Source organism: Ursus americanus, chromosome 13 (genome assembly GCF_024610735.1).
Source record: "Ursus americanus isolate L20-20 chromosome 13, mUrsAme1.1.p, whole genome shotgun sequence".
Lineage (NCBI taxonomy): Eukaryota > Metazoa > Chordata > Mammalia > Carnivora > Ursidae > Ursus > Ursus americanus.
Genome location: NC_142139.1, coordinates 5,284,449 through 5,311,325, shown reverse-complemented (window position 1 = coordinate 5,311,325; position 26,877 = coordinate 5,284,449). Strand labels below are relative to the sequence as shown.

Here is a 26,877-nt window from a genome sequence, read left to right as displayed (position 1 = left end):
ATTCAAAGAAATATGATCACTGCAGCATTATTTATAATTGCTAAGCTATGGAAGCAACCTCAGCGTCCATCCAGAGATGAATGGATAAAGGTGTGGTGTACAGGCATATCTCATCTTTTCGTGCTGTGCAGTTTTGTTTGAACAAACTGAAGGTCTGGCAACTCCACTGGGCAAGTCTATTGGCACCATTTTCCCAACAGTATTTGCTGTTTTCGTGTCTCTCATATTTTGGTAATTCTCACAGGTCAAACTTTCTCATTCTTGTATTTGTTACGGTGATCTGTGATCTTTGAGGTTACTATTATAATGGTTCTGGGGTGCCACGAAGATACCTATATATGACAGCAAACTTAATAAATGTGTGTGTTCTCATTGCTCCACCGACTGGCCATTCTCTGCCCTCCTCGGCTTTCCTGAGACACAATTCTGAAATTAGAGGCCACTGTAGGATTACTAATAGGCCTAAGTGTTCAAGTGAAAGGAAGAGTCACGGGTTTCTCACTTTAACTCAAAGGGCAGAAAGAAGCTTGGTGAGGAAGGCGTGTTAAAAGCCAAGATGAGCCAAAAACGATGCCTCTCGTGCCACACAGCCAAGCCGTGAGTGCAAACACAAAGTTCTTGAAGGAAATTAAAACTACTCCAGTAAATACAGGAGTGGTGGACTGGAACAGCCTTCTTGCTGATATGCAGAAGTTCGAGTAATTTGGATAGAAGATTAAACCACAACATTTCCTCAAGCCAGTTAAAGCTGAATCCAGAGCAAGACCCTAGCTCTCTGCAATTCTGTGAAGCCTGAGAAGTGAGGAAGCTGCCAAAGAGAAGGCAGAAGCCAGCAGAGGCTGGTTGGTTCCTGAGGTTTAAGGACAGAAGCCGTCTCCGTAACATCAAAGTGCGAGGTGAGGCAGCTTGATGGAGAAGCTGCCTGTTCTCCAGAAGATCCAGCTAAGATCATTAATGAAGGTGGCTACTCACAGATTTTCAGTGTAGATGAAACAGCCCTCTTGGAAGAAGATGCCTTCTAGGACTTCCAGAGCTAGACAGGAAAAGTCAGCGTCTGACTTCGAAGCTTCAAAGGACAGGCTGACTGTCTGGTTAGGGGCTAACTCAGCTGGTGATTTTGAGACCAGTGCTCGCTCACCACACGGAAAATCCTAGGGCCCTTCAGAATTATGCTAAATCTACTCTTCCTGTGCTAAATGGAAAAACAAAGCCTGGATGATAGCACATCCGTTTACAACATGGTTTACTGAATATTTTAAGCCCATTTTTAAGACCTACTGCCCCCACCCCAAAGAATTCTTTAAAATAGGACTGCCATTGACAATGAACCTGGTCACCCAAAGCTCTGATGGAGATGTACAGTGAGATTAAGGTTTTCAATCCTCCTAACACAACATTCATTCTGTGGCCCGTGGATCAAGGAGTCATTTCACCTTTCAAGTCTTAATAATTAAATACATTTTGTAAGGCTGTAGCCGCCATAGACAGTGATTCCTCTGATGGATCTGGGCAAACCTTCTGGAAAGGATTCATCATTCTAGATGCCATTAAGAACGTGTGGTTCACAGGAAGAGGTCAAAATATTAAAATAGGAGTTTGGGAGAAATTGATTCCCACCCATATGGATGACTTTGAGGGGTTCAAGGTTTCGGGGGGAAAGTAACTATAAAGAGGGTAGAAAGAGCAAAAGAACTGGAGTCCGTCCTGGCTGAACACAGGACGGAGCTGCTGCGATCTCATGACAAAACTTGAACAGATGAGCTGCTCTTTAGGGATGAACAAAGCAAGTGGTGTCTGGAGATGGAATCTACTCCTGGGGAAGATCTGTGAAGACGGCTGAAATGCCAACAAAGCATTTAGAATATTACATAAACCTAGTTGATAAAGCAGCAGCACGGTTTGAGAGAACCAACTCCTAATTTTGAAGTAAGTTCTACTGTGAGTAAAATGCTATCAAGCAGCATCAGATGATAGAGAAATCATTTGTGGAAGGAAGAGTCAATCGATGCAGCAAATGTCATTGTCTTAAAGAAATGGCCACAGCCACCCTGACCTTCACCAACCAGCACCCTAATCAGTCAGCAGCCATCAACATCGAGGCCAATCCCTCCACAAACAAAAGGATAAAAACTCACCAAAAGCTCAGATGATGGTTAGCATTTTACCTATCCATGAAGCATTTTTTACTGAAGTCAGTATAGTTTATCCTTGAACAACCATGGGTTTGAACTGCACAGGTCCACTAATATGCAGATGATTTTGATAAATACTATAAATATATTTTCTTTCTTTTTTTTTTTTTTTTTAAGATTTTACTTATTTGAGAGAGAGAGCGAGCACAAGCAGGGTGAAGGGTGGAGGGAAAAGCAGTCTCCCTGATGAGCAGGGAGCCCGATGCGGGGCTCCATCCCAGGACCCCAGGATCATGACCTGAGCCAAAGGCAGACGCTTAACCAACTGAGCCACCCAGGCGCCCATAAATGTATTTTCCTTATGATTTTCTTAATGTTTTCTCTAGCTTACTTTATTGGAAGAATACAGTATGTAATACATATAACATACAAAATATGTGTTAATTGACTACTTATGTTACCGCTAAGGCTCTGGTCAAAAGTAGGCTATTAAGTTTGGGGGGAGGTGGGGACGCCTGGGTGGCTCAGTGGGTTAAGCATCTGCCTTTAGCTCAGGTTGTGATCAGGGTCCTGGGATCAAGCCCCACGTCTGGCTCCCTGCTCAGCAGGAAGTCTGCTTCTCCCTCTGTCTCTGCTCATGCACACATGCTTTCTTTCTCTCTCTCAAATAAATAAATAAAATAAAGAGAGTCAAAAGTTACACAGATTCTCAACTGCACAGGGGGTGGCATTCCTAATCCCCAAGTTGAGGGTCCACTATACATTGCTTTTTTAGACATAATGCCACTGCACTCTTAATAGACTACAGTGTAAACATAATATACTGGGAAACCAAAAAATTCATTTGACTTGCATTTTATGCAATATTTGCTTCACTGCGATGGTTTGGAACTGAATCCACAATATCTCTGAGGTGTGCCTGTATAACATATACAATGGAATATTAGCCAGAAGAACGAATGCAACGTTGCCATCTGTAACAAGGATGGACCTGAAGGAATGCAACGTTGCCATCTGTAACAAGGATGGACCTAGAGGATATTATGCTAGGTGAAATAAGAGAGAGAAAAACAAACACTGTATGATCTCATTTATACGTGAAATCAAAAACAAAAAACCAAGCTCACAGATCCAGAGACCATCTGCTTGTTGCCAGAGCGGAGGGGTGGGGGGATGGGCAAAATAGTGGAAGGGCATTAAAAGGTACAAACTTCCAGTTATAAAATAAGACATGGGAACAAAATGTACAGCACAGGGAATATAGTTAATAATATGTGATAATATGTATTGTGTGGTGAGAGACAGCAGCTAGATTTACCATGGTGAACACGGCATGATGTATTAAAATTCTGACTCACCGTGCTGTACGCCTGGAACTATCCGAACACTAGTATTGTAGGCCAGCGACACTTCTGTAAAAAATAAACCTAACATTTAAAACATCGCCTTCAAGAACTGCTATATGGCATTGGGAGGAAGAAATACAAACCACACTTAGTTCTTAGTGTAGGCTGAACACTCGCGAATGGGAATCTGTCGCCCTTCCGGGTCAGGTCGCTAAACCCGCTCCAGTCATCGGTCCCCCTCACGGGCCTTCGTGTTAAGGGAACAACATGTTCAAGATTCCATGCCTACTAACGTGATCTGTAAAACTGGAGTGACTTTGTTAGCAGCCGACCAGCGGCTGAAGACGGGTAATGTTTGGGCTCTGAGGACTAAACGCTCAAGTTGCTAGTTCAAAATCAATCATTTGGGGCGTCTGGGCGGCTCAGTGGGTTAAACCTCGGCCTTGGGCTCAGGTCACGATCCCAGAGCCCTGAGATCCAGCCCCTGCACTGGGCTCCTTGCTCAGCGGGGAGTCTGCTGTGCCCTTCCCCTCCCCCCTCGTGCTCTCTCAAATAAATAAGATCTTTAAAAAACAAAAAGCCATCATTTGCATCTGCCGTCTCAACTCGCTGCTCCGGTGAGCGGGACGGGTGTGCCTCGGCCGGTCAGGCCAGGGCCCACCGCAGACACTGCCGGCGCTGTGGCTCCGCTTCCCAGGGCTAACGGCTACACGGCTGTTCACCTCAGGGACACTGCCTGGCGCTCTAGGCAAAGATGACACAACTCTGGTTACCTGAGGGAAAGCAGCCGATGGTATCGAAAAGCTCTGAAAGCAAAACCAACACAACCACTTTTTCCCTTGACTGTGATCAGTTGGACCGTTCATCTGAGTAGCGCCGTCTTCCTCAGACGCAGGGGTACCGGTGGTTCCCGAACCCACTGTCTGGGCACCAAAATGCCATCAAACCTGAGCTATGGAAGTTGTAGGGATACGACTGAATTTTAACATGAATTTTAACAGTCGTCTCTAAACAAGACAACATTTTTGTAATAAAATCAACATGTAATGTTTGGAGTCCTTTAATTGTGGGTCCAGTCTGTTTGGACTTCCAACCTGGAATTGAGTAGAAAGACCACACTTTGTTTATATTCCTAGGTAACTGATCTAGAAAGTTATAATATAAACATAAATGGGACAGAACATATGTCCCCTTTAGAGAAACTACAGTTTAAATATTAAAAAGGCTGGAGTGTCCTGCCTCTTACCACTGAGTTGTCCCCTTGGCACTCAGAAATGAGTCTCCCCCGTTGTAAAGTACAATGTGACTCACACACAGTCCCTTATCTGAAGAATTAAACTCTGTTTTACTTTGTCAACCAGGATGATACAAATCAAAGGAAACTATCTTCTCTAAGAATTCACTTTTCAAACAACGAACTTTCTGAAGCCCTAAAAACATAGATGTATTCTTTGATAATTATCTTCCATATTCCCGTGCAGGGGGTCATCAAAATTTTTCTGTAAAAAGCCAGCGAGTAAATATGTGAGGCTTTGTGGCCACATTGCCTCTGCTGTATCCGGTCAGCTCTGCTGCTTGTAGCGCAGAAACAGCCAAAGTCAATACATAAACCAACACAGCTGACTGCCAGGAACGCCGCATTTACAAAAGAAGGCATGTGTAGTAGTTGGCTGACGCCTGCCGACGCCTGCTCCAGTCCACCCATCTTCCCAGATTGCCTGTACAACCACTTGCAAGAATTCAGAAGCCATCCTTGCTACTCTCCCAGTCTAGACTCTGCCCAGCACTACACCTGAAAATGCCACAGGCCTTTCACCTCTCTTTCCCGGGTATCTGGCATGAGCCCGGCATCATTTTTTTTTTTTTTTTTTAAGATTTTATTTATTTATTCGACAGAGATAGAGACAGCCAGAGAGAGAGGGAACACAAGCAGGGGGAGTGGGAGAGGAAGAAGCAGGCTCCCAGCAGAGGAGCCTGATGTGGGGCTCGATCCCGTAACGCCGGGATCACGCCCTGAGCCGAAGGCAGACGCTTAACCGCTGTGCCACCCAGGCGCCCCATGTGCCACCCAGGCGCCCCCCGGCATCATTCTTGGTACTGGGGACGGATCCCTCAGCGAACAAAGCCAACAACAAGCCCTGATCTCCTGAAACTTCAATTCAGGGGTGACATTTATAGAGTAGCTTAGATGAGGCAGTGTTCAAAGGATTTTATCTCCCTTCACTCTCAATAAGGTCAATGGTATTTTCTAATTATTTTAATAAGGAGAGGCCAGGTTAGTTGTCTAATATCTCCAGCTAGTAAGTGGCAGAAGCTGCCTGACCCGAAAGCCCACACACTTTCTATCCCCCACTGGACCCACTCTGCTGTTTTCCATGTTAAATCCAGAATCCCGATTCCGTGATCTGACCCCATCCTCCCCGTCCAAACTTGTTTCAAGAAATCTCCTTTACACAAGAAATACTCCACCAATACTGAACCAAGACCCATTTCAGGACTCCCCCACCCCACTCCCCCATATCCCTGCCTGAAATGCTTCCCCCTCTTTCCAGATTCCACCCAAAAGCAAGGCCCACCTTTCCCAAGTGGCTTCTCTTAACTTTGATCGTACTGATGGTCTTGTCTCTCCCTGGGAACAGAGTTCAAAGGCAGAACATGTCCTAAGGCTTCATCATAACGCTTAACCTGGTGATATTCATTATAAAAACATATTAGTGCAAATTCTTAACACCAATATAGTAGTGATTCAATCCACGTGTCAGAGACGAGGACACCAACAGCAAGAGGTCACTGTGTGCTGCTCTAGTTAGGTGTAGGATGTTTGACTCGGATTTGATCGAAAGATAAACTCTGAGAACATTGGGGGCTTTGGGGGTTTTTTCTTCTTAATAGCAAATCCCTAGTATCAGGGGATCATCATTACCCTTTCTGGGCCACAGGCCATGAAATCCTGGACAATGGACTGAACACCATTAGTTGTAAATGCACAAAGATTCATCCTCTACTCTGAGTAGGTGCTGAAATCTGGCTCTGTGCACTCGGCCCAGCTAGCCTCTCCGTGCCTGTTTCCTTGTTATTAAACTGGGATTAAAAATAGCTACTCTCTTGGGGCGCCTGGGTGGCTCAGTCGTTATGCATCTGCCTTCGGCTCAGGGCGTGATCCCGGCTTTCTGGGATCGAGTCCCACATCAGGCTCCTCCGCTGGGAGCCTGCTTCTTCCTCTCCCACTCCCCCTGCTGTGTTCCCTCTCTCACTGACTGTCATTCTGTCAAATAAAAAAATCTTTAAAAAATAAAATAAAATAAAAATAGCTACTTTCATAGGATTACAGGATTACAAATAATACACAGGTAAAGTGCCGACATCAGTACTTGCCATCATATAAACAGTCTCTATCTCAGTATTAGTTAAGATGAAACATTTCAAATGACATTTTATAATAATTTTAGCTATGTTTCATGATAAAGGTCTTCTAACTATCATGTATTTAAAAATAAATGACAAGGCAACTCTAAAGGAAGTCTAAGAGCAAGAGTGGATGTCATGCAGGGTGACCACCCCCCTTTGCAGGGGAATAACCACAACGTCGGGGACGAGGACTCTTAGCTCAAAGGCCAGACCGCAGCAGCAGCTGCTCTGACTTTGATGGACGAGTCCAAGCTCCTGCGGGCATGATTCCTGCACAAGTCGTGTGAATCCACAAACCAGAACCTCAAGTGAGAACTACAAAGAATACCTGTGTTTTTGCAAGGTTTTTTTTTTTTTTTTTTTTAATTAACAAAAGAGACTGAAACAATCAAATTCAAAGGAACTATGGGACTCAAAAAGTTCCGGTTCCTCAGTCGCAGAATCAACACATACTGGAAAAATTCAATGACATTTAAAAATGTAAGATTAATTCTTTTCACTGAGTTCCTCCCCTTGCATTCTCAAAGAGAGAGAGTGGCGCACCTGTTTCAGGGACTCCGTAGCCTGTCAATGGGAAAAAGATAAAAGTACACGATCAGAGAGAAGGAGAAAGTGTTACTGCACGAGAGGAATTCTATACATTTAATGTATCGTCAGGTTAATAAACATATTTAAACTACTAATGGCAAATGTCTACAGTATTTCGATAAATAGGGATCCTTTCTCAAAAGAAGGGTTTAAGTTCTAATATATCTTTCAAGTTCTTGCTGTGCTCGCTGTCCCTTTACAATGGTTTCTCTAGCTCTTAGGGGAAAAGAAAACCACTCTGTGACCTATCAGTCTTCCTTCTTCCGCAATGTTATTACCTTTAAAAAATACTTCACAGGTGCTGTTCTTTTTTTTTTTTTTTTAAGATTTTATTTATTTGAGAGAGAGCGAGCCAGAGAGAGAACACAAGCAGGGGGCAGTAAAGGGAAAGGGAGAAGCAGGCTTCCTGCTGAGCAGGGAGCCTGATTCAGTGCTGGGTCCCAGGAGCCTGGGATCATAATCTGAGCCGAAGGCAGATGCTTTAACCGACTGAGCCCCGCAGGCGCCCCCACAGGGGCTACTTTAAATCTGAAATGCCCAGGGCTATGAACTAGTTGGAAGAACATGCACCCCTTAGCCTTCTTGGAGTAGATCATTCAAATGTAAGAGTACCTACTAATTAAAAATAAAATCATAATACTTCTCCTAAGTAGTGATTTTATAGAATTTAAAAAATTGTTAAAGGTTTTATCATCCCCAATTCTTGGATTACAAATTTAGTTCTACTAATAACTGTTTTTTTTTTTTTAATTTGAGGGATGGGCAGTTTAGAAGGTACTGGTACCAAGAGATATTATGAATATTGGCTATTAAAGGAGCATGCATTAAGCAATGGAGGAGATCTTTACCAAAACTTTTTTCTTCTAAAATTAGTAAGAAAAATTAAAAATCTAGTCAGTGTGTTGAGAAGCTACCATCAAAACAGAGCCAATGGGTCCACTGGGAGGCCGGAGCAAAAGCTGAAGACAGAGGCTGTGCGGAACACCTTCAGAGCACAGGCTCCAGGCTCAGACTGCTGGGGTTCATGCCCCAATGCCCCACTTTCTAACAGTGTCATACCTGGCCAAGTAACTAAGCACCTCTGTTCTCTCACCGGAAAGATGGAAAAGATGAAAGGAGGAATACCACATTGATTCTTTCACTTTTAAGGAGAAGAAACTTATAAATGCCTTTAAAAAGCTTAAAATGTTTTATCCGTGTTCATCTTCCTAAAAGTCTACTTTCTTCTATGTTCTTAAAAGTTGAGCTTGAAAGATGCCTGGGTGGCTCAGTTGATCGAGCTTCCAACCCTTGATTTCTGCTCAGGTCATGATCTCAGGGTTGTGAGATCAAGCCCTACGTCCAATTCCACGCTGGGCATGGAGCCTGCTCAAGATTCTCTCTCCCCCTTTCCCTCTGCCCTGGCCCTTTAAAAAAAAAAAAAAAAAAAGTTGAGCTTGACCTTGGACTGTTTTCTTTAAAAACACACAGAGTGAACAGAAATAAGACTGTTACTGAAAACTATTATTTTACTATCCCAAGTCACTTACAGACATTTTCCCCACACACATTAAAAGATATCCCCATGTCTTTCTCTGCTTGACTTATTTCACTGAGCATTATCTCCTCCAGTCACATGAGAACTAGGAAGATCGGTAGGAGAAGAAAAGGATAAAGAAAGGAGGGGGTAATCAGAAGGGGGAATGAAGCTGAGAGACTATGGACTCTGAGAAACAAACTGAGGGCCTCAAAGGGGAGGGGGTGGGGGAATGGGATAGACCGGTGATGGGTAGTAAGGAGGGCACATACTGCATGGTGCACTGGGTGTTATACGCAACTAATGAATCATCGAACTTTACATCGGAAACCGGGGATGTACTGTATGGTGACTAACATAATATAATAAAAAAACATTATTATAATAATAAAAAAAAGATATCCCCATGTAGAATACAGTCAAAACCAAAACTGTATGATATGACATTAGCATCACATAGGTCAACTGTGTCACTGAGCAAAGCACAGTACACTGAAGTCTATCGAGGACCAAGATTTAACTTGGGGATTTCGCCAGTACTATGCTCGGCTCCCAAAGACCCCAGCAGGACCAGTTATTAGAGGTCGTACCTTAGCAAGGTCTTCTTTCAACTTGTTATACCGCACCACATCGAAATGCTGTCTCTTGGATTTCTTATGGAAGAAGTGAAGAAACTGCCTACTCTTAACAGCTGAGTAAGTATAATCCTAAAAGGAAAAAAAGAAGAAAAAAAAAGAACACGTTTTAAATGAACATAAGGTCTGTGCAAGGCAGACACTTGCCTTCGCAGCACTGCAGCAGAAGACGGCAGAGGAGTAAAATGTTTGCAGCGGCCAGCAGCGCGAGCATAAGGCAACACAAGTAAAACGTGTCATCTTGCTCGAGATCAGCTGCTGCTCTCGAAAGCAAGCAGGCTGGGAAGAGAAATCACACATATTGGGACAGAAAGGAGAAAAAGAAAACTGTTTTGGCAAAATAATCGTGCAATAAAGCTAAAGTTACTGGGTGTTTTTGCAACACATATTCAATTTTATTTATAAAGACACAGAACAAAATTTGTTGTGTTTATCTCCATGGAGAAATTCATGCACTGTGCTATTTCTCTATTGAGGTTATAGGTTTTCTGTGTATATAAATCTATAGCCTTGTGAAAAACAACAAAATTCATCAGCTTAGAAAAACCCAGAGAGCAATTCCGTAAATAAAAAAGACTTTATTGCTCATTACTTCAGCTGGATAAGGAATTATTTGCAAAACATGTTCTAACTTAGCATTTTCCTAACAAACTACTCACCTGCCGAGTGACAATAAAGTATGCAAAGAAGACCATGGAATTTGCAAACGTGATGAAGTATGTCACTGGCTCCATAATGTCCCAGGAATACACCCACCAAGTGAGCCAGGCCAGCGCCCCGCCCTGAACGGACAGCAGCGCCAACCCGGCCCACAGAAGTCCGCTGGTCTTGGCTTCTGAGCGAGCTTCGATGCCAGCTTTTACCTGGAGGGCAAAAACAGCCTGGTTCAGTTTACAGTGTACCGACTGACGGGGAAAGAAACGAAGGAACAAAAGTAAAATTACACCTGTCTGCATTATTTTAATGAGGTCCGATTTAGGGACAAGTTATGAAAACACACAGTCCTGAGTGTTCACTTATTTCCAAATCAGTTCATTAAATGAGTCATTTTTTTAAATTATAAAGGTAACACCTGCTTATGGGGGGGGGATTAAATAGTATAGAAGGGTCTACAATGAAACACTCAAGACGCTGTCCTCGGAAACCTGAAATTATATGCCTATTTTCTTCGCCCCAGCAATCGCACTTTTGGAGGTATCCTCACCCACACACGGTTCCCCACAGATTCTCAAGAGTAAAAGACACTTAGGCATATGACTACCAAGCTATTGTGCAGAAGTAGTGAGCAAACTATGCACAATGTGGAGATCCTTCCAGGATACAGTTTGTTAAAAAAAAAAAAAGTGAGATTAGTATGTAACAATGTCTGCCCTTTTCTGAAAAAGGGAAGGAAATGTATGTGTACTTGTGTGTACACAGATGAAGAAAATCTAACACGATCCATGCGTGTCAGGATATGGTAGTAGGAGGAAAACTCTCCATTGGCACCTTTCCAGATTTTCAACTCTTAATACGAGTAAATACATCACCAACACTTTAAAAAGTAAAAATAAAAACATGGGTACACAATCCAACAAATAAAATTTAAAAGTCCCTCACTCTGCCGTCTCCTAAGTATCCTTAGAGGATACTATTAAGAGTTTGTTTTATTTCCAGAAACTTCCTTTAGATACAAAGATACTGAGAAGACACCCACCTGTTTTGTTTTTTTTTTTAAGATTATTTATTTATTTGTGGGGGGGCGGGGGAGAGTACGGGGGGGGGGGCAGTAGGAGAGGGAGAAGCAGGCTCCCTGCTCAGCAGGACTAATCCCAGCTTGTGGGGGAAAAAAAATTAAGTAGTACAGTAGGGTCTACACTGAAAAACTCAAGCCGTTGTCCTCGGAAACCTGAAGGATGACAAAGGTAACGGTGCCAAACATACAGGCTCACTGTGAGGCCTGAGGGAGAAGTCGAGCCTCTGTAGAACGTTCGCAAGACGTGCACTCAGCAAGAGCTCAGTCAACAGTGTTATTGTCAACCACACTCAACGGTGAAGCTTCCTAACCTGTTCGAGAGGCTGCAGCTGTCCCTTCAGGTGGTCAATTCTCTCCAGTAAGTGGTGCTCTCTCTTTTTCTGAAACTCTTCTAAGTGCAAAGCTGTGAACAGTCTGTGAACCAAGGATTTCACACTGTCCATTTCCGCAGCATGCTCCATACTCAGTTTTTCTGAGGAAAGACACAGAAGACACATAAGGCGGTCACCACACTTCCTCCTCCAGGCTCTCGGAGTCCAGGGAACCCAACCTCGGCCCGTGGCTGGTGGCCTGGGCGCTGAAAGTCCCAAGGAGGCATTTGGGATGGGCCTTTCTTCCTGTCTCAGGTGATTCGTCCCTCCCACAGAAACAAATTCTGGAATGATAAATTACTGGACAGTAAGCTCAAAATTCATTATTTTTTGGTCTTTTTTCTTTTGTAATATGACTTTACTGTTTCTTTAAAAATCTTCATACAGGGAAAAGTAGCCATCTACCAGAATCCAGGCGCGTGCCTCACCTTAGTTTCTGACACTTTAGTTTATGGGTTTATTTTGTTGTTGTTTCAAGTTTTTATTTAAATTCTAGTTACTTAACATAGAGTGTAATATTGGGTTCAGGAACAGAATTTAGTGATTTGTCACCTACGTACAACACCCAGTGCTCATCACACCAAGAGTCTTCCTTATGTTCATTTTTATACCTGACTTCAACCTAAGATCCCTCCCCTAGACCCCAGCCATTTCTCCAAAAAAAAGTTACTCTAGGATGCGCTGGGAGGGAAGCTGGTGTACAAACATGTAAACGAAAGTATAATATACATTTGAAAAGCAGTTACAGTCTAAGTTCTTTTCAACAAGATGTAGATCTGAAAGGAAGTTCACACTGAGAAGAAAGGAAGCCAGTTTCTAAGTTTTTCACAAAGTTCTTTTGCTTATGGATTTCTCTTACTCCTCCGCCTCTGTGGATCTATAAACTCCCGCAAGAACTGGGCTGCAGTGCTCCTTTCCTGAGGGCTGTAACTGCCCCCAGTGTGCCTCCAGTGCGCCCCCAGTGCGCGCCACAGACCTCAAGTTATTTCCCTTCCATCTCCATCCACTGCCTTCAGGACTTTATTGTGGTCTTTAACCCCTTCTACATTCTACAGCTGCCATGAAGAAGTGAGAAGGAGAAGTTCCCTTCTAGGCTTCTGAGGTTTGTAGAACAGTCAGAGCCCTTTTGTTTTGATGAAAAATGCACTGCTATTTAAAAGGTTTAAAAAAATTTTTTTAAAAAGTCAAAGGTCTACATATAGAAGAAAGGTACAGATGGGGCACGATTCTGCCCCAAGCTGTGGCGCACACTCAGGACAAAGCCAGACGCTCAAGTGATGACAGACTGTAATCGGTAACCACGATACGGACAAGGATCCAGTCTGAACTGAGCTCAACTTCTATTTGCGCAGAGGTGGCTGGCGTGACCAGGGACGGAGGGGAACGTCAGGGCCTGAAGCAGAGTCGTGCAAGTGGAAATCTACAAACGCTGGGTGTGAAGGTTGCTGGTTACTGACTAGGCCGCTTGTGTTGTTAATGAGCGCTTAGGCGGAAGGGAAACAAACAGAGGGCGGTGTGCAAGTCAGAGGGAGGCAGCCACCCCGCTGGGAGCGAGAGGCAGAGTCACCTCCCCTCCCCGAACCGCTGCGTTTGGAAGAGTAGTTTCTCAGGTCCTTGAGATGACAGCTCTGGGCGGCAGAAGTTATACACTTCTAAGGCACAGAGAAAGGATTTGTAATTGCAAGCTTTCCAAAGTAACTGCCAGAAGAGGGGGCTCAGGGACCTATCTGCCTATCACCAGGTTTCCCCTGAACAAACGGGAAGCTCTCCTGACAGTGTTACACTTTCCCAGGCAGGCATTTTAGGAGGGCTCTAGTCACAATCCTGAAAATAGGCCCTTGAGCTGGCAGAAACTATGCCGGTGTTTGTTCAAGTCTCTTAGGGGCCGGGGGGTGGGGGTGAACAAAATCATTTGTGTGGAGAATCTGCCATCTTTATAGGTCAAGGCTGAGGTCTAGTCAAGAAGAGGGCTCAGAGGCACCTGGCTAAAGTCTGTTCAAAGGCAAGAGTCTTTGTTAAGTCACATGAAACATTTATCTGAGTTCAGTGACAAGCTACGGTCTTTCAGAAATGGCACCGCATGGGGCGCCTGGGTGGCTCAGTCGTTGAGCGTCTGCCTTCGGCTCAGGGCGTGATCCCAGGATCAGGGCGTGATCCCAGAATCCTGGGATCGAGCCCCACATCGGGCTCTTCTGCTGGGAGCCAGCTTCTTCCTCTCCCACTCCTCCTGCTTGTGTTCCCTCTCTCGCTGGCTGTCTCTCTGTCAAATAAATAAATAAAATCTTAAAAAAAAAAAAAAGAAAGAAAGAAATGGCACCGCAAAATTCGTATGCTGTATTACCAATTTAAACATTTCTCTAAATAAATAAACAAACATTTGTCTGTGGTATCACCTAACAAAAACCAAAAACAAGAGACAATTATTTTTTCTTCAGAAGCTGTTTATTCCTTTTATAGGTGTCTTCAATGTGGATTTCATTTTCATGTCCTGAATTTTCAAACCCAAATTTGCCAATGCTTTAGAAAAGAAATGGAGTTTAAATACATCTTTTAACTCTAAATTTATAATTTTACAAGCTGAATTTTCTATTAATCCAGTGTAATTTCTCTGTCATCGACTGAGCCAGTCGGACTTGGTGTTCAGTGGGGCATCTGTGAAGCCTGAGGACAGGGAGGTGCTGGCCCGGTGGGGAGCACAATCCCAGCAAACCGCCCCTCCAGGCAGGGAGAGGACCCCTCCTGAGCCGGCAGGAAGGAGGTGGCAACTGAGTCGGCCTGGACCTAAGGCTTACGGTGACATGCTGGGGCTTGCAGGAGAGGAAGGTCAAGTAGAACAATGAGACGTCTTAAAAAACATTTATTTCCACTTGTTTCCTCCAATACTCAACCCAGACAGAAGCAGCATAAGTATTGTCCCCAGAGTGTTGGGGACTCCCTGAACATGAACTTTCCATCTTAACAGGGGTTTCCATTTCCGTATTTCTCAACTTCTACCATCCTTCTCTCTCTGCGGTTAAATACTGCCCTGATTTTTAAGAAGAATTAACTGTAGAAGAAAGTTCACAGTTGTTGAAATGACGGCTTCATTTTAATTTGTCTATACTAATTTGAAAATTTTATGGAATTTTCATACATTTCATACAATTAAAATTTAAAAAGATATATTTTTCTTCAAAGGATCTTCGGGGAAATCGCTGACACCCATGCTGGTGTACAAGACCAGCCTGAATCATCCAGTTACACCAGAAAGTAACAAAAAGCTTGAAATAAAAATGGGGGCAACTCACAACACATAGGAGCCATGGTGTTCAATTGCACCAGTTATCATTAGCGGGAGCTCCCTTAAGCTCCTTGGGACTTACTCCCATTTCTTTGTGTTAGCACTTATTCTTTGTTAATCTAAATCCCCTCCCGTCCCCTCTTCCCTTCTGACAACTACTGAGAATTCCTGGGATGCAGTATGGTGACTTTTCGATTCCAGCAGCCCTCCCACATTTACCAGTGAGCACTTAGCATCCTAACTATAAACAAGAGCCTTCCCTTATTTATTGATCTGTTTATTTTGTCATCTATTTATTGAGCCACAGACTTAATTCCTCCCTGCTGTCCCCAACAGTCTACGGTCACAGCTTACTGGGAACAGAAAAGCCTGGCAGGAACACTGGAACAGAACTGGTGAACTGCTGGAGGCTCGGTGCTGACCATCGTGAGAAATAAAAACAACACACACATTCACGAGTTCTACCTCCAGGAGCCCCACCGCTTCTCGCAGTGAAGGGCAGAGATCAAGCATAACCTGGTGCCTGGAGCAGGGAGAGGGGAGAAGTCACCATTCTGAATCAGCGCTGAGCAGAACTTTCTCCACAGCAAGGGAACTACTTTACCAGAGCCTTACCTGGTTGGAAGAAGGGCAATGAGCCAACTCCAAATCCCTCCCTCCTCTTCGTCTCACACAGCGGAGGGAAAAAACAAAAAGACTAAGAAACTCCTCTGAAAGCTGCAGCCCAGGAATTCTGGCCCAATACAATACCCGAGACTCAATCAGGGGTTTAGAGAATGCTTCTCTCCCACCCCCAAGACCTCACCACCACATCAACAGGCCTGCAGCTCTGCACAAGACGTAGACTCTAAGAAAGATTTTCTAGGGGAACTACTCAGAGACAATAGGGAAGAGAAAAACAAGGGCACTAGAAGAAACTCAAGTCTCTCATACCTACCGGTACAGCCAAAGGCAAACAGCCTCTTAGCCAGACACACACAGAGCCTCATGTTAAACACCCACTTGCCTCACTTTCTACTACCCAACACATCAGGCCCAACTTTCAACAAAAAATTATATGGCAAGGGAAAAAGCAAGAAGGCATATTATATTCAAACCGCAGAAAATCAAAGATAAAGAAAAACCCTTGAAAGAAACCGGAGGAAAGAATGCCTTACCCACCCAAGAGCACAGATAAAAATCACACCTGACTCCTCCCGGGGATGACACCAGCAAGGAGGAGACAGAGGGAAAACCCAGCACTGAGAGTGATAAAGGAGATTTTCAATTTCAAGTCCTGGGCCATACTTTACCATTTACCAAGGTCAACGTGACTTGGCAAAACCTCAAAGGGTGGTCTATTTCTGCCCTCAGCATACACTGTTCACCTGCTTCGTTAAAGAAAATAACCCCAAAAGAGCATTCTGAACACAGAAGAGAAAGGAAGAAACTTCCCTGGTTCCCACAGGATTAAAGTCCGACAGCCCTGAATATACTAGAAACTTAAGGTTGGCAACTTTCTGAAATGTCCTTTGTCTAGTGACTTGTGACTTTTTATGCAAAAAAAAAAAAAAAAAGGTAAATAACCTGCACCAAATGTCCCTTTGAAAGAGCACCCTCTGCTTTGTGAAGACTGTGTATCCCAGGCAACTGTCCTAACCTGGACTCCAATAAAATCCTCTTCTTTTTAGAAATTCTAAAAGGTGTGTTCATTTTATGTCAACGTGAGAAAAAAAGAGAAACGCAGAATTCCGTATCCCACCAAATTTATCCTTCAAAAGTGGAGAAATGAAGGTTTTCTCAAACAAGAGTTGAGAACTTGCTGACTTGCGAGGAGTGTTATGAGAGAAGGGAAGGGCAATGATGCAAGGTCAGTAAGCTAGATCTACATAAATAAAGGAATGCTACGTTAAGGAAGGAATAAGGGAAGACAAAATTTAAACTTTTTTTCCTTTCGCTTATTATTGATCTACCAACAGTCTGTTCAAAATAATAACGGCAAAAATGTATTCAATGCTTATAGCTTATATATGAATGAAATGAATGACAGGGATGGGAAGAAAGAATTAGAATTACATGGTTATTACAAGGTACTTGCAATGCCTGTAAAACAGTATATCTGGTGTTATTTGAAAGTGGATTTGGGGGCGCCTGGCTGGCTCAGTTGGTAGAGCATGCAACTCTTGGTCTCAGGGTTGTAAGTTCGAGCCCCACAGTGGGTGTAGAGATTACTTAAAAATAAAATCTTCAGGGGTACCTACATGACTCAGTTGGTTTTATCAGCTCAGGTCTTGATCTCAGGGTTCTGAGTTCAAGCCTGGCACTGAGTTTAAGCCATGCCCAGCATGGAGCCTACTTAGAAAAAGAAAAAAAAAAATTTAAAAAAAAGTGGACTTGGATTAATTGTAGTATATTGCAAAATCTAGGGCAATCACTAAAAAAAGTAAAATTTTTAAAAGTATCACTGATAAGCTACAAAAGAAAATGGAATCATAAAATGCTCAGTTAAAACAACAAAAGGCAGTGTGCCTGGGTGGTTCAGGTCGTGATCTTGGGGTCCTGGGACCGAGCCCCAAGTTGGGCTCCCTGCTCAGCAGGGAGTCTGCTTCTCCTTCTCCCTCTGCCCCTCCCCCTTTAGAGAGTGCATGCTCTAATAAATAAAATCTTAAAAAAAAAAAAAAAAACCACAAAGGCATTCAAAGACTAGAAGACAAAATTAGAAACAAAGGGGCAAGAAATAGAGAAAAGTAACAAATGTGATAGCTATTAATCACATTAAAATATCAATGGTCTAGAACACCAATTAAAAGACAGATTAGACTGTATTAAAAAAGAAGGACCAACTACAGGCTGCCTATAAGAAATCCTCTTTAAATATAAAGACATACATAGATGAAAAGGGAGGGAGGAAGATAGACCATGCTAACACGAATCAAAAGCAAGGTGGAAAAAAAACTTTATGTAACTATATATGGATGGATACCAACTAGACTTATTGTGGTGATCGTTTTGCAATATATAAAAATATTAAATCATTATGTTGTACATCTGAAACTATATTATAGCTTCTATATCTAAATGAAAAAGAAAGCTGGAGTAACTATATTAACTTTCCTTACTCTGAAGTCGGCAGTGTCTGAAATTATCAAGGATAAAGAAGGGCAATATGTAATTACATAAAGGAGTCAATTCTCCAAGAAAACACAGCAACCCTTAATGTGTATGTAACTAACAACAAAGTGTCAAAATATGAGTGGCAAAACTGATAGAACTGTAAGGAGGAAGAAATGAATCCAATAATAGTTGGAGACTTCAATACTTATCAGAGATAGAGAGATCTAGCCAGCAAAAAAATCATTAAGGACACAGCTAAACTCAACAGTACCATCAATCATCTAGATAGAATTTTTATCTATAGACTATTTCATCCAACAACAGATAATACACATTCTTCTCAAGCTTACATGGAACATTCACCAAGATAAACCTCATTTGGGGCCACATCCACACAAATGTAAAAGAATATAAACCATACAGTGCACGCTCTCAGATCACAATGGAATTGAAGTAGAAATCAAAAAGAGGGCTGGAAAATCTCAAAAATATCTGGCAATTAAATGACACACTTATAAATAACACGTGTGTCAAAGAAGCAATCAAGAAAAGTCACCAATATTCTGAACTACATGAAAATGAGAACCCAACTTATCAAAACTTGTAGGATGAAACAAAGCAGTGCTCAGAGGAAAATTTATAGCATTGAATGCATACATTAGAAAAGAAAAAACTAAAACTAAACTAAAACTAAAATCAATAATCTAAGTTTCCACTGTAGGAAACTGGAAAAAGTGCAGCAAATTAAATTCAACATAAGCAGAAGAAAAGAAATAAAAGAGCAGAAATCAATAAAATTGAGGCGTGCCTGGCTGGCCCAGTCTGAAGAGCATGCAACTCTTGATCTCGGGGTATGTGTTCAAGCCCTACGTTGGGTGTAGAGATTACTTAAAAATAAAATCTTAAAAAAGGGGGGGGGGGATCAGTGAGAACAGAAAATCAATAAAAAAAATAAAACCAAAAGGTAGTTCTTTGAAGAGATAAATAAAATTGATAAACCTTTAGCCAGGCCAAGAAAAAAAGAGAAGACAAAAATTACTAATATCAGAAATGAAAGATAAGACATCATTATAGATCCCGTGAATATTAAAAGGTTAATAAAAGGAAACGATGAATAACTCCACACTCGCAAATTTAATAACCCAGACTAAATGGATCAATTCTTTGAAAAGACACACTGGCAAAACACACACAAGATAAAAGAGACAATATGAACAGGCCTTACCTATTTAAAACACTGAATCAATAATTAATAACCTTCCAAAATGGAAAGCACTAGGATCAAATGGGTTCACTGGTGAATTCTACTCAACATTTAAGATATTATACCAATTCTCTACAAACCCTTCCAGAAGACAGAATCCTAACTCATTCTATGAGGCATTACCCTAATGCAAAAATCAGACAAAGACATCACAGGAAAGGAAAATTAAAGACCAATACCTCTCATGAACAAAGATGCAAAAATCCTCAACAAAATATTAGCAAACTAAATCGAATAATGTATGAACACAATTGTGCACCACCACCAAGTGGGATTTATTACAGATATGCAAGGTTGGTTCAACTCTCCAAAGTCAGGGGCGCCTGGGTGGCTCAGTCATTAAGCATCTGCCTTCGGCTCAGGTCATGATCCTAGCGTTCCAGGATCGAGCTGCATCCGGCTCCCTGCTCAGTGGGAAGCCTGCTTCTCCCTCTCCCACTCCCCCTGCTTACATTCCCTCTCTCGCTCCCTTTCTCTGTCAAATAAATAAATAAAGCCTTTAAAAAGAAAAACAAAAAACAAAAAACTCTCCAAAGTCAACTAATGCAATCCATTATATCAACAAGCTAAAGAAGAAAAATCATGTGATCGTACCAATAAATGCAGAAAAGCATTTGACAAAATCCAGTACCTATCCATGATGACAACCTCCAGCAAAGTAGGAATAGAGGGGAACTTCCTCAACTTGATAAAAACATCTAACATCATATTTAATGGTGAGACACTTGAAGCTTTCCTGCCAAGACCAGGCAAAAAGCAAGGTGTCTCCTCTCAGGACTCTTTTCAAAATCACACTGCAAGTCCTAGCTCAAGCAGTAAGTAAAAAAAGGATATAAAAGGTGAACAGATTGTGAAGAAATAAAATTGTCTTTGTTTGCAGATGACTGTCTACATAGAAAATCTGAAAGATTCGACAAAACAATTGCTGAGTGTAATAATCAATTACAGCAAGGTTGCAGGATACAAGGCTACTATATAAAAAGTCAATCACTTTATTACATACCAACAAGTGGAACTGGAAATTAAAACAATTTACCATTTACATCAGCACCTAAAAAACTGAAATATTTAGTAGGTATAAATGTGACAAGCTATGATCAAGATCCTTATGAGGAAGACTATAAAACTGGTGAAAGACATCAAAGAAGAACGAAGTAAATGGAGAGAGAACCCATGTTCATGGGAAGCAGACTCACTGACAAGATACCAGTTCTTCCCAACTTAAACATTCAACACAGTCCCAGTCAAGAACCCAGCAAGATACCTTGTGGATATCAACAAACTGATTCTACAGTTTATATGGGAAGTCAAAAGACCTAGAATAGCCCACTTGGTATGGAAGAAGAATAGTCAGAGAACTGACTCTACTCAATTCCAAGACTTACAGCTACAGTAGTCAAGACAGCCTGGTGTTGGTAAGAGAACAACGAACAGGTCAATGGAATCGAACAGAGAGCCCAGAAGCAGACCCACCTAAATAGAGTCACCTGATCTTTGACAAAGGAGCAAAGGCAGCACAATAGAGCAAAGACAGTCTCTTCAACAAGTGGTGCTGGAAGAATTAGACATTCACATGCAAAAACAAGCTAAATCAGACCTTTGACCCTTCACAAAAATTAACTCAAAATGGATCATAGACTTACACGTAAAATGCAAAACTATGCAACTCCTAGAACGTAGGCGAAAACCTAGAGGACTCTGGGTACGAGGAGGACTTGTTTTATACACCAAAGGGACAATCCATGAAAGAAAGAATCAACATACTGCGCTTCATTAAAATTAAAACCTCGGCTCTACAAAACACAATGCCAAGGGAATGAGAAGGGGAGCTACAGATTAGGAAAAAAAATATTTGCAAAGGAAAGATCTGATAATGAACTGTTGTCTCAAATAGGCAAAACGATCTCAAATCAACAATTAAAAAAACAGACAACCTGCTTAAAAAATGGGCTGAAGACTTGAACAGACACCTCACCAAATAATACAGTACACGTCTGAAGTCCTATGCCATTAGGCAAGTGCAAGTTAATACAATAAGCTATTACACGCCCATCGACACGGCCATAGTCCCACCCACTGACAACGCTAAAAGCTGTCAGGATGTGGTGCAGCAATAATTCTCGCTCACTGCTGATGGGCGCGCAAAACAGTACAGCCCCTTTGGCAGGAATTCGCCAGTTTCTTACAAAACCAAACATACTCTTAACATACCATCCAGCAAACGTGCTCCTTGATACTTACCCAAATACATCAAAAACTTATGTGCACACAAAAACCTACATATGCTACATACTGATACCAACTATATAACATTCTGAAAAAGGCAAAACTACGGAGACAGTACACAGATTAGTGGTTGCCAGAGGTTGCCGGGTGGAAGGGACGAACAGGCAGCTCACGGAGGACTTCTGGGTAGTGGAATTACTCCGTACGATACTACAGTGGTGGATATAGGTCAGTATACATTTATCAAAACCCAAGAGTGAACCCTAATGTCAACTATGAACTTTGAGTAATAATGATGGGCCAGTGCAGGCTCACGGATTGTAACAAATGCACCACTCTGGTGCCTGACCGTGCAGGAGGCTACGGGGTGGGGGACAGAGTATATGGGAACTGCATACTATCTGCTCAATCTTACTATGAAACTACTAAAACTCCTCTAAAAAAATCAAGTCTATTTTTGAAAAAAGAATGAAGCGCTATACGATACACACTTGGATTCATGATTTCAGGCCCACTTCTTCTTAGCCCGATGATGTCAGGTTAAGCATTCAAGACCCTAATGTGAAGTCTTAAAAGCATTAAAAAAAAAAGTATCCGACACTAAAAAGCCCCGCTGGGCAACTGCTACTGATCATTCATACCCCGCTCAAAAAGCTTAAACATCGGTTCTCCAAAGTCCTCTTGGTCATCTGGTGAATTAAGAAGGTTCTTAAGCTTGCTCCCTGTAAAAGTCCCACAACCAAAGGGAAATGTGAAGACAGTTGCATAGCTGTGTCTCTTACCTTTCCTGGGGCACTGTACATCATACGTTATTTTGTTAATGACAAGCTTAAAATCATTCATTAGCAAAATTTCCATCAAGGTTGAAGCTGGAATTTCACTGCCATCTGAAAGAAAAAGCATCATGTAACAATATGTCCTTGTTTTAGACAGCAAGAACCATTTCTCCAACATACAGAAAAATATTTTTGAACCCAGGTCTTGACAATACAGGAGCGGACACTGTCATCTGGGGGGGCTCTCCAATACCCGATACTGTTCCCACGGTGAGGAACCCTCCCCTGCTGCTCTGCCTCCCATTACACTGGACCAAGCAGGGCAGGCAGGTGCTCCCTCTCCCACGCTCTCAGCTGGGCTAGGATCCAGACAGATGTTCCTGGAGAGACTGTATCTGCACAAGGTCATGCAAAGCTTTGGGGGTGGGGGTGGGAACTCTTCACAGTGAGGCCAGAGCAGCGGAGGTGACACTTTGCGGGGGGGGGGGGCGAGGGGGGTGTAGGTGTCAGCAGCAGAGCCCATCAGGTGGACGGATCCTAGGTTAACTTTGTCTTTGCTCATGTCGTCCCTCGGTTTCTGCCTTCTTCTGAGCCTGGCTTTCCGTCAATTCCGATCTCCAGAGCCTACTGACATACTCCTTTGCTCAGCCAGAGTCCTTACCTGCTGCTGACAGCTAACCCCCTGACTGGTATGTGTAAGGCACACAGCTAGTAACATGTAAAAGCCTTTTCAGTACTAGAGGCGACTGATTTGTTCCAACTTGGTAGCCAAACTGCACCCCCAACCACTCCCACACAGGGCTCCCTGCTGTTCTAGCCGGGGGGGGGGGGGGGGGGGGGGTGGGGGGTGGAGAGGGGCGAACCTTCCAGGAGCTGGGGGGTGGCGGTAATAAACGGAATGAAACCTAAGGAGTCCATCAAAGTGTGTGTCGTTTCTATGGAGGTCGAAAACGGCAGGGGAGATTCTAATAGTAATTTCAAATATCCTAGGAACAATTCAGGGAAGGAAAAAAACCCCTGGAAAATGTTAACCTCAGTGTGCTTTGCATAGTCTCTCGGATAGCCTGGTTTTTATTTAGGAACTAAACTTTAATGGAACCCAGGTGTCGAGAAAGCAAACTCACTGAACAAGAAGCAAAACACTGGCAATGGGCTGGAGTTTCTCTATCAGTCTCCCTTTAGAACAGTCCACAGAGAAGTGATAAAAAGTCCAGGACGGGCACTTCCGCCGAGCCTGGCACTGGCCCGGCTACATTCAACCAGAGCTGCTGCAGCTACGCTACTACGCATGACAGTAGTCATGCCGCTAGTAAAATCGCGGAGAACCTGCTCGTCTGCCTCCCGTCTGGCTCTCTGTAGTGCTTTGTTCCGGAAGGCAGCGAGTCAAGTCTGCACCTGGGTCTGTTGCTCGAATTCGGCTGTTTGGGTTCCTGTTCATCAGTTGGGGTGACATCATTTTCCCAGGAATTGCCAAATAATTCAACCCACACTATGGGCAAAACTGTGACAAGCTTGGAACACTCTTTTCAAGCCCAAATTAAAGGCAGGCAAATTCCACCCACAAAACCTCTCTTTTTAAAGATCGGCAACACACCAATCATTTTATGACTTTGCAAGTGTCATTTAAAATCTTACATTTAAATAACTTCAAACCTACTCCTTAAAATAGGACTATAAAAAGCAGTCAGCTGGGTACGGCTTCTCAGTCGAAGTACTACATTATCCTCTATACTGATACAGGAACGGCAGAAAACGGACGCCAAACACTCGTAAGGCGCTAGAGCCACAGTCTTGAACTCTTCACCAGTTCTTGGCTAAGTACTGATTTAAACCCCAAGAAAGTGTTTTCACTCAGTCTAAAGAGCCCCTTCTAAGATTTCTAGTCTTTTCCTTTGTGCTTTATGTTTCAAAGCTACTCAGATTTTAGAAACAAGCAGGGTACATGTCAATCACCGCTTGTAACCTTGATTATTTCATTCACTTAAGGGGCACTTACTGAGTCCACACCACCCGGCAGGGACTGTGCTCAGCGCCCCCCAGGCACGCGGCCTTGCAGCTAGCTGCCGGCTCTTAGCAGCTGAGGAAGGCAGGTGCTGGCCCAGCGGAGAAGGACCATGGGTGTTCCGTGCTCCTGGGACTGTTCAGTCTAGTTTAGAGATGAAGTGGTGGGGCCACTATGGCCATAGGACTAAAACCTTCTTCTCTGATCCTGGTTTTATCAGGAAGAAAGCTGCCCTTCCAGTTAAATCCAAAGTCCCTACCACAGCGTACAATAAAGCTTCCCCTGGTCTGTCCCTCCGACCCTACTTCACCCAGCTGCCTCCTTTGCAGCCACAGTGGCTCAGCTCCTCCAACCGGGCAGAGGCCCGAGCAGCTCTCCCATCTACACAGCTCCCTCTTCTCTTCTAGGTGTTCCTAGAACCCGACCTTAGTGAGTGTTCCCCCCACCCCACCCTGCCTCCCCAAGAGCATCTCCTCCCACATCCCACTCTGCCCCCACATCTGAAAGCACCTCTTCCCACAGCACACACACCCTCACTCTGCAAGCATCTCCCCCACCCCACACCCCCCCACAGCACACTCCCCAACTCTGCGAGCATCTCCTCCCCCCATGCCACACTCCCCATTCTGTGAGCACCACCCGCCACACAACACCCCCCCAACTCCAGAGCGCCTCCCCCCACACCACATAAACACCCACTCTGCAGGCACCTCCCCACCACCACGGCCCCCACTCTGCTTTTTCTCTGTAATATTCATTATCTAACATACTACATATTTTCTTCACTTTTTTCTTTCTCCTCTTAAAATATAACCTCAAAAAGAGCAGGATTTTTTTTACCTCTGTTGTTCTTTGCTCTGCCTCTGGCTGCTAGAACAGCGCCTGGAATACGTTAGAGGCTCAATTTGGTTTTTTTTGTTGTTTTTTTTTAACTTAAACTGAACTAATTAGTATATAGTGTATTATTAGTCTCAGAGGTAGAGTTCAGTGATTCATCAATCTTATATAACACCCAGTGCTCATTACATCACATGCCCTCCTTAATGCCCGTCACCCAGTTACCCCATCCCCCCACCCTCCTCCCTCCAGCAACCCTCAGTTTGTTTCCTACAGTTTGTCTCCCTTTCTGATTCCGTCTTGTTTTATTTTTCCCTCCCTTCCCATATGATCCTCTGTTTTGTTTCTTAAACTCCACATATGAGTGAGATCATAGGATAACTACCTTTCTCTGAGTTATTTAGCTTAGCATGAGACTCTCTAGTAAATAAATTCTTAACCTCTATTTTTCCAACTTCTATATCCACCCCTTGTTTGTTTCTGAACTTGGACAGGGAAGAAGAATGTTTATTTCCTTTTCAAAACTGCAACAGTAATCACTAATGCCTCAATAAGTTTATTCTAAGCATGTCATACTACAATAAAATAAAAATGCAACTTTGGTCATTTCTCTCTGTTTGGAGCCTCTATGTTGGGCTGGGGTAAAGAATGTTTTATTCTATTTTAGGGGCAGTAGGTCCAAGACCACTTAAGACCATGAGGACATAAAAGCTAAATCCTAAAACTTGAAATGTCTAGTGATTAACCACCTCTACTGGTATTAAAAAATATATATATTCTTCCTGAAAACTAATTCCATCAGAGAATATATGAGACCATCAGAAAGCATATGAGATTGCTTTATAATAAAGATTAATGAATTGTTTGTGTAATTATTCACTAGCTATTTTAATCATTAAAACTGCATTTTGTTTTCTAATTATTCAAATTGTGCTGAAAATTACACGGTAATGACTATCACTAAAATTTTCTCAGAAAAAAATTTTGGGCTAAGTTTATGAAATAAGTAACTGAAATTTACATTAAACTTATTCCATTAATTCTTTATTCAATAGTGTTAATTTTTTATATTACTGATATACAAAAATGAAGGGCACAGTAAAGGCCAACCATTTATTATATAATGAATTAAAGAATCAACTGTCTAGAATAAGAACAAAATAAAGGTTCAGAAAAAGAAAAAAAGACAAGTGGAAAAATATATACATACCTGCCGTGAAGACGGCTGCAGTTTTGACACCTTTATCTTCACTTTGTAGGTCCTGAAGGAATGAACCAACTGTTGATGACATTGGTTTGACCACAAATTGACAGCGCTCTTTTCTGGATGGCAAAGTAAGTGTTATCAAGGGAAGGCCATGTCTATAATTAACTGTTATTTCTGTCGAGGAAAAAAAAAAAGTAGGAATATAAGAATAGATACAATTTAGTTTTTAAAAAACAACTTTAAAATACAAGATTCTATAAAGAATGCTTAAACATGGAATTCATAACCCTCTGAATTCCTACAATAGTGCTTGCATTAAACTACAATTTACCTATTCTCTACCATTCTATAACATTTCATTAAGCATGTGTCACACTTTATTATAATTATTCGCTTAGAGTCTTCCCAGGTGAAGAGTTAAGCTCTTGAGGGCAGAAACTGCTTCTAATTCATCTATAACT

General features: G+C 42.6%; 1 protein-coding gene across 9 annotated transcripts in view; it reads right to left on the bottom strand.

The window, feature by feature from the left end:
- The window catches only part of MCUB (mitochondrial calcium uniporter dominant negative subunit beta), a 110,219-nt gene that overhangs the window by 13,471 nt on the left and 69,871 nt on the right, over positions 1-26,877 (bottom strand). For 2 of the 9 annotated variants that reach the window (XM_045799166.2, XM_045799168.2), the window contains exons 3-7: positions 26,420-26,590; positions 22,377-22,481; positions 11,672-11,832; positions 10,285-10,488; positions 9,581-9,697 (exon numbers count right to left, since the gene is read on the bottom strand). In XM_045799166.2, coding sequence (XP_045655122.2) covers positions 9,581-9,697; positions 10,285-10,488; positions 11,672-11,832; positions 22,377-22,481; positions 26,420-26,590 — 758 coding nt within the window. The other 7 variants (XM_087866391.1, XM_087866393.1, XM_045799164.2 and 4 more) reach the window with 7 other exon arrangements.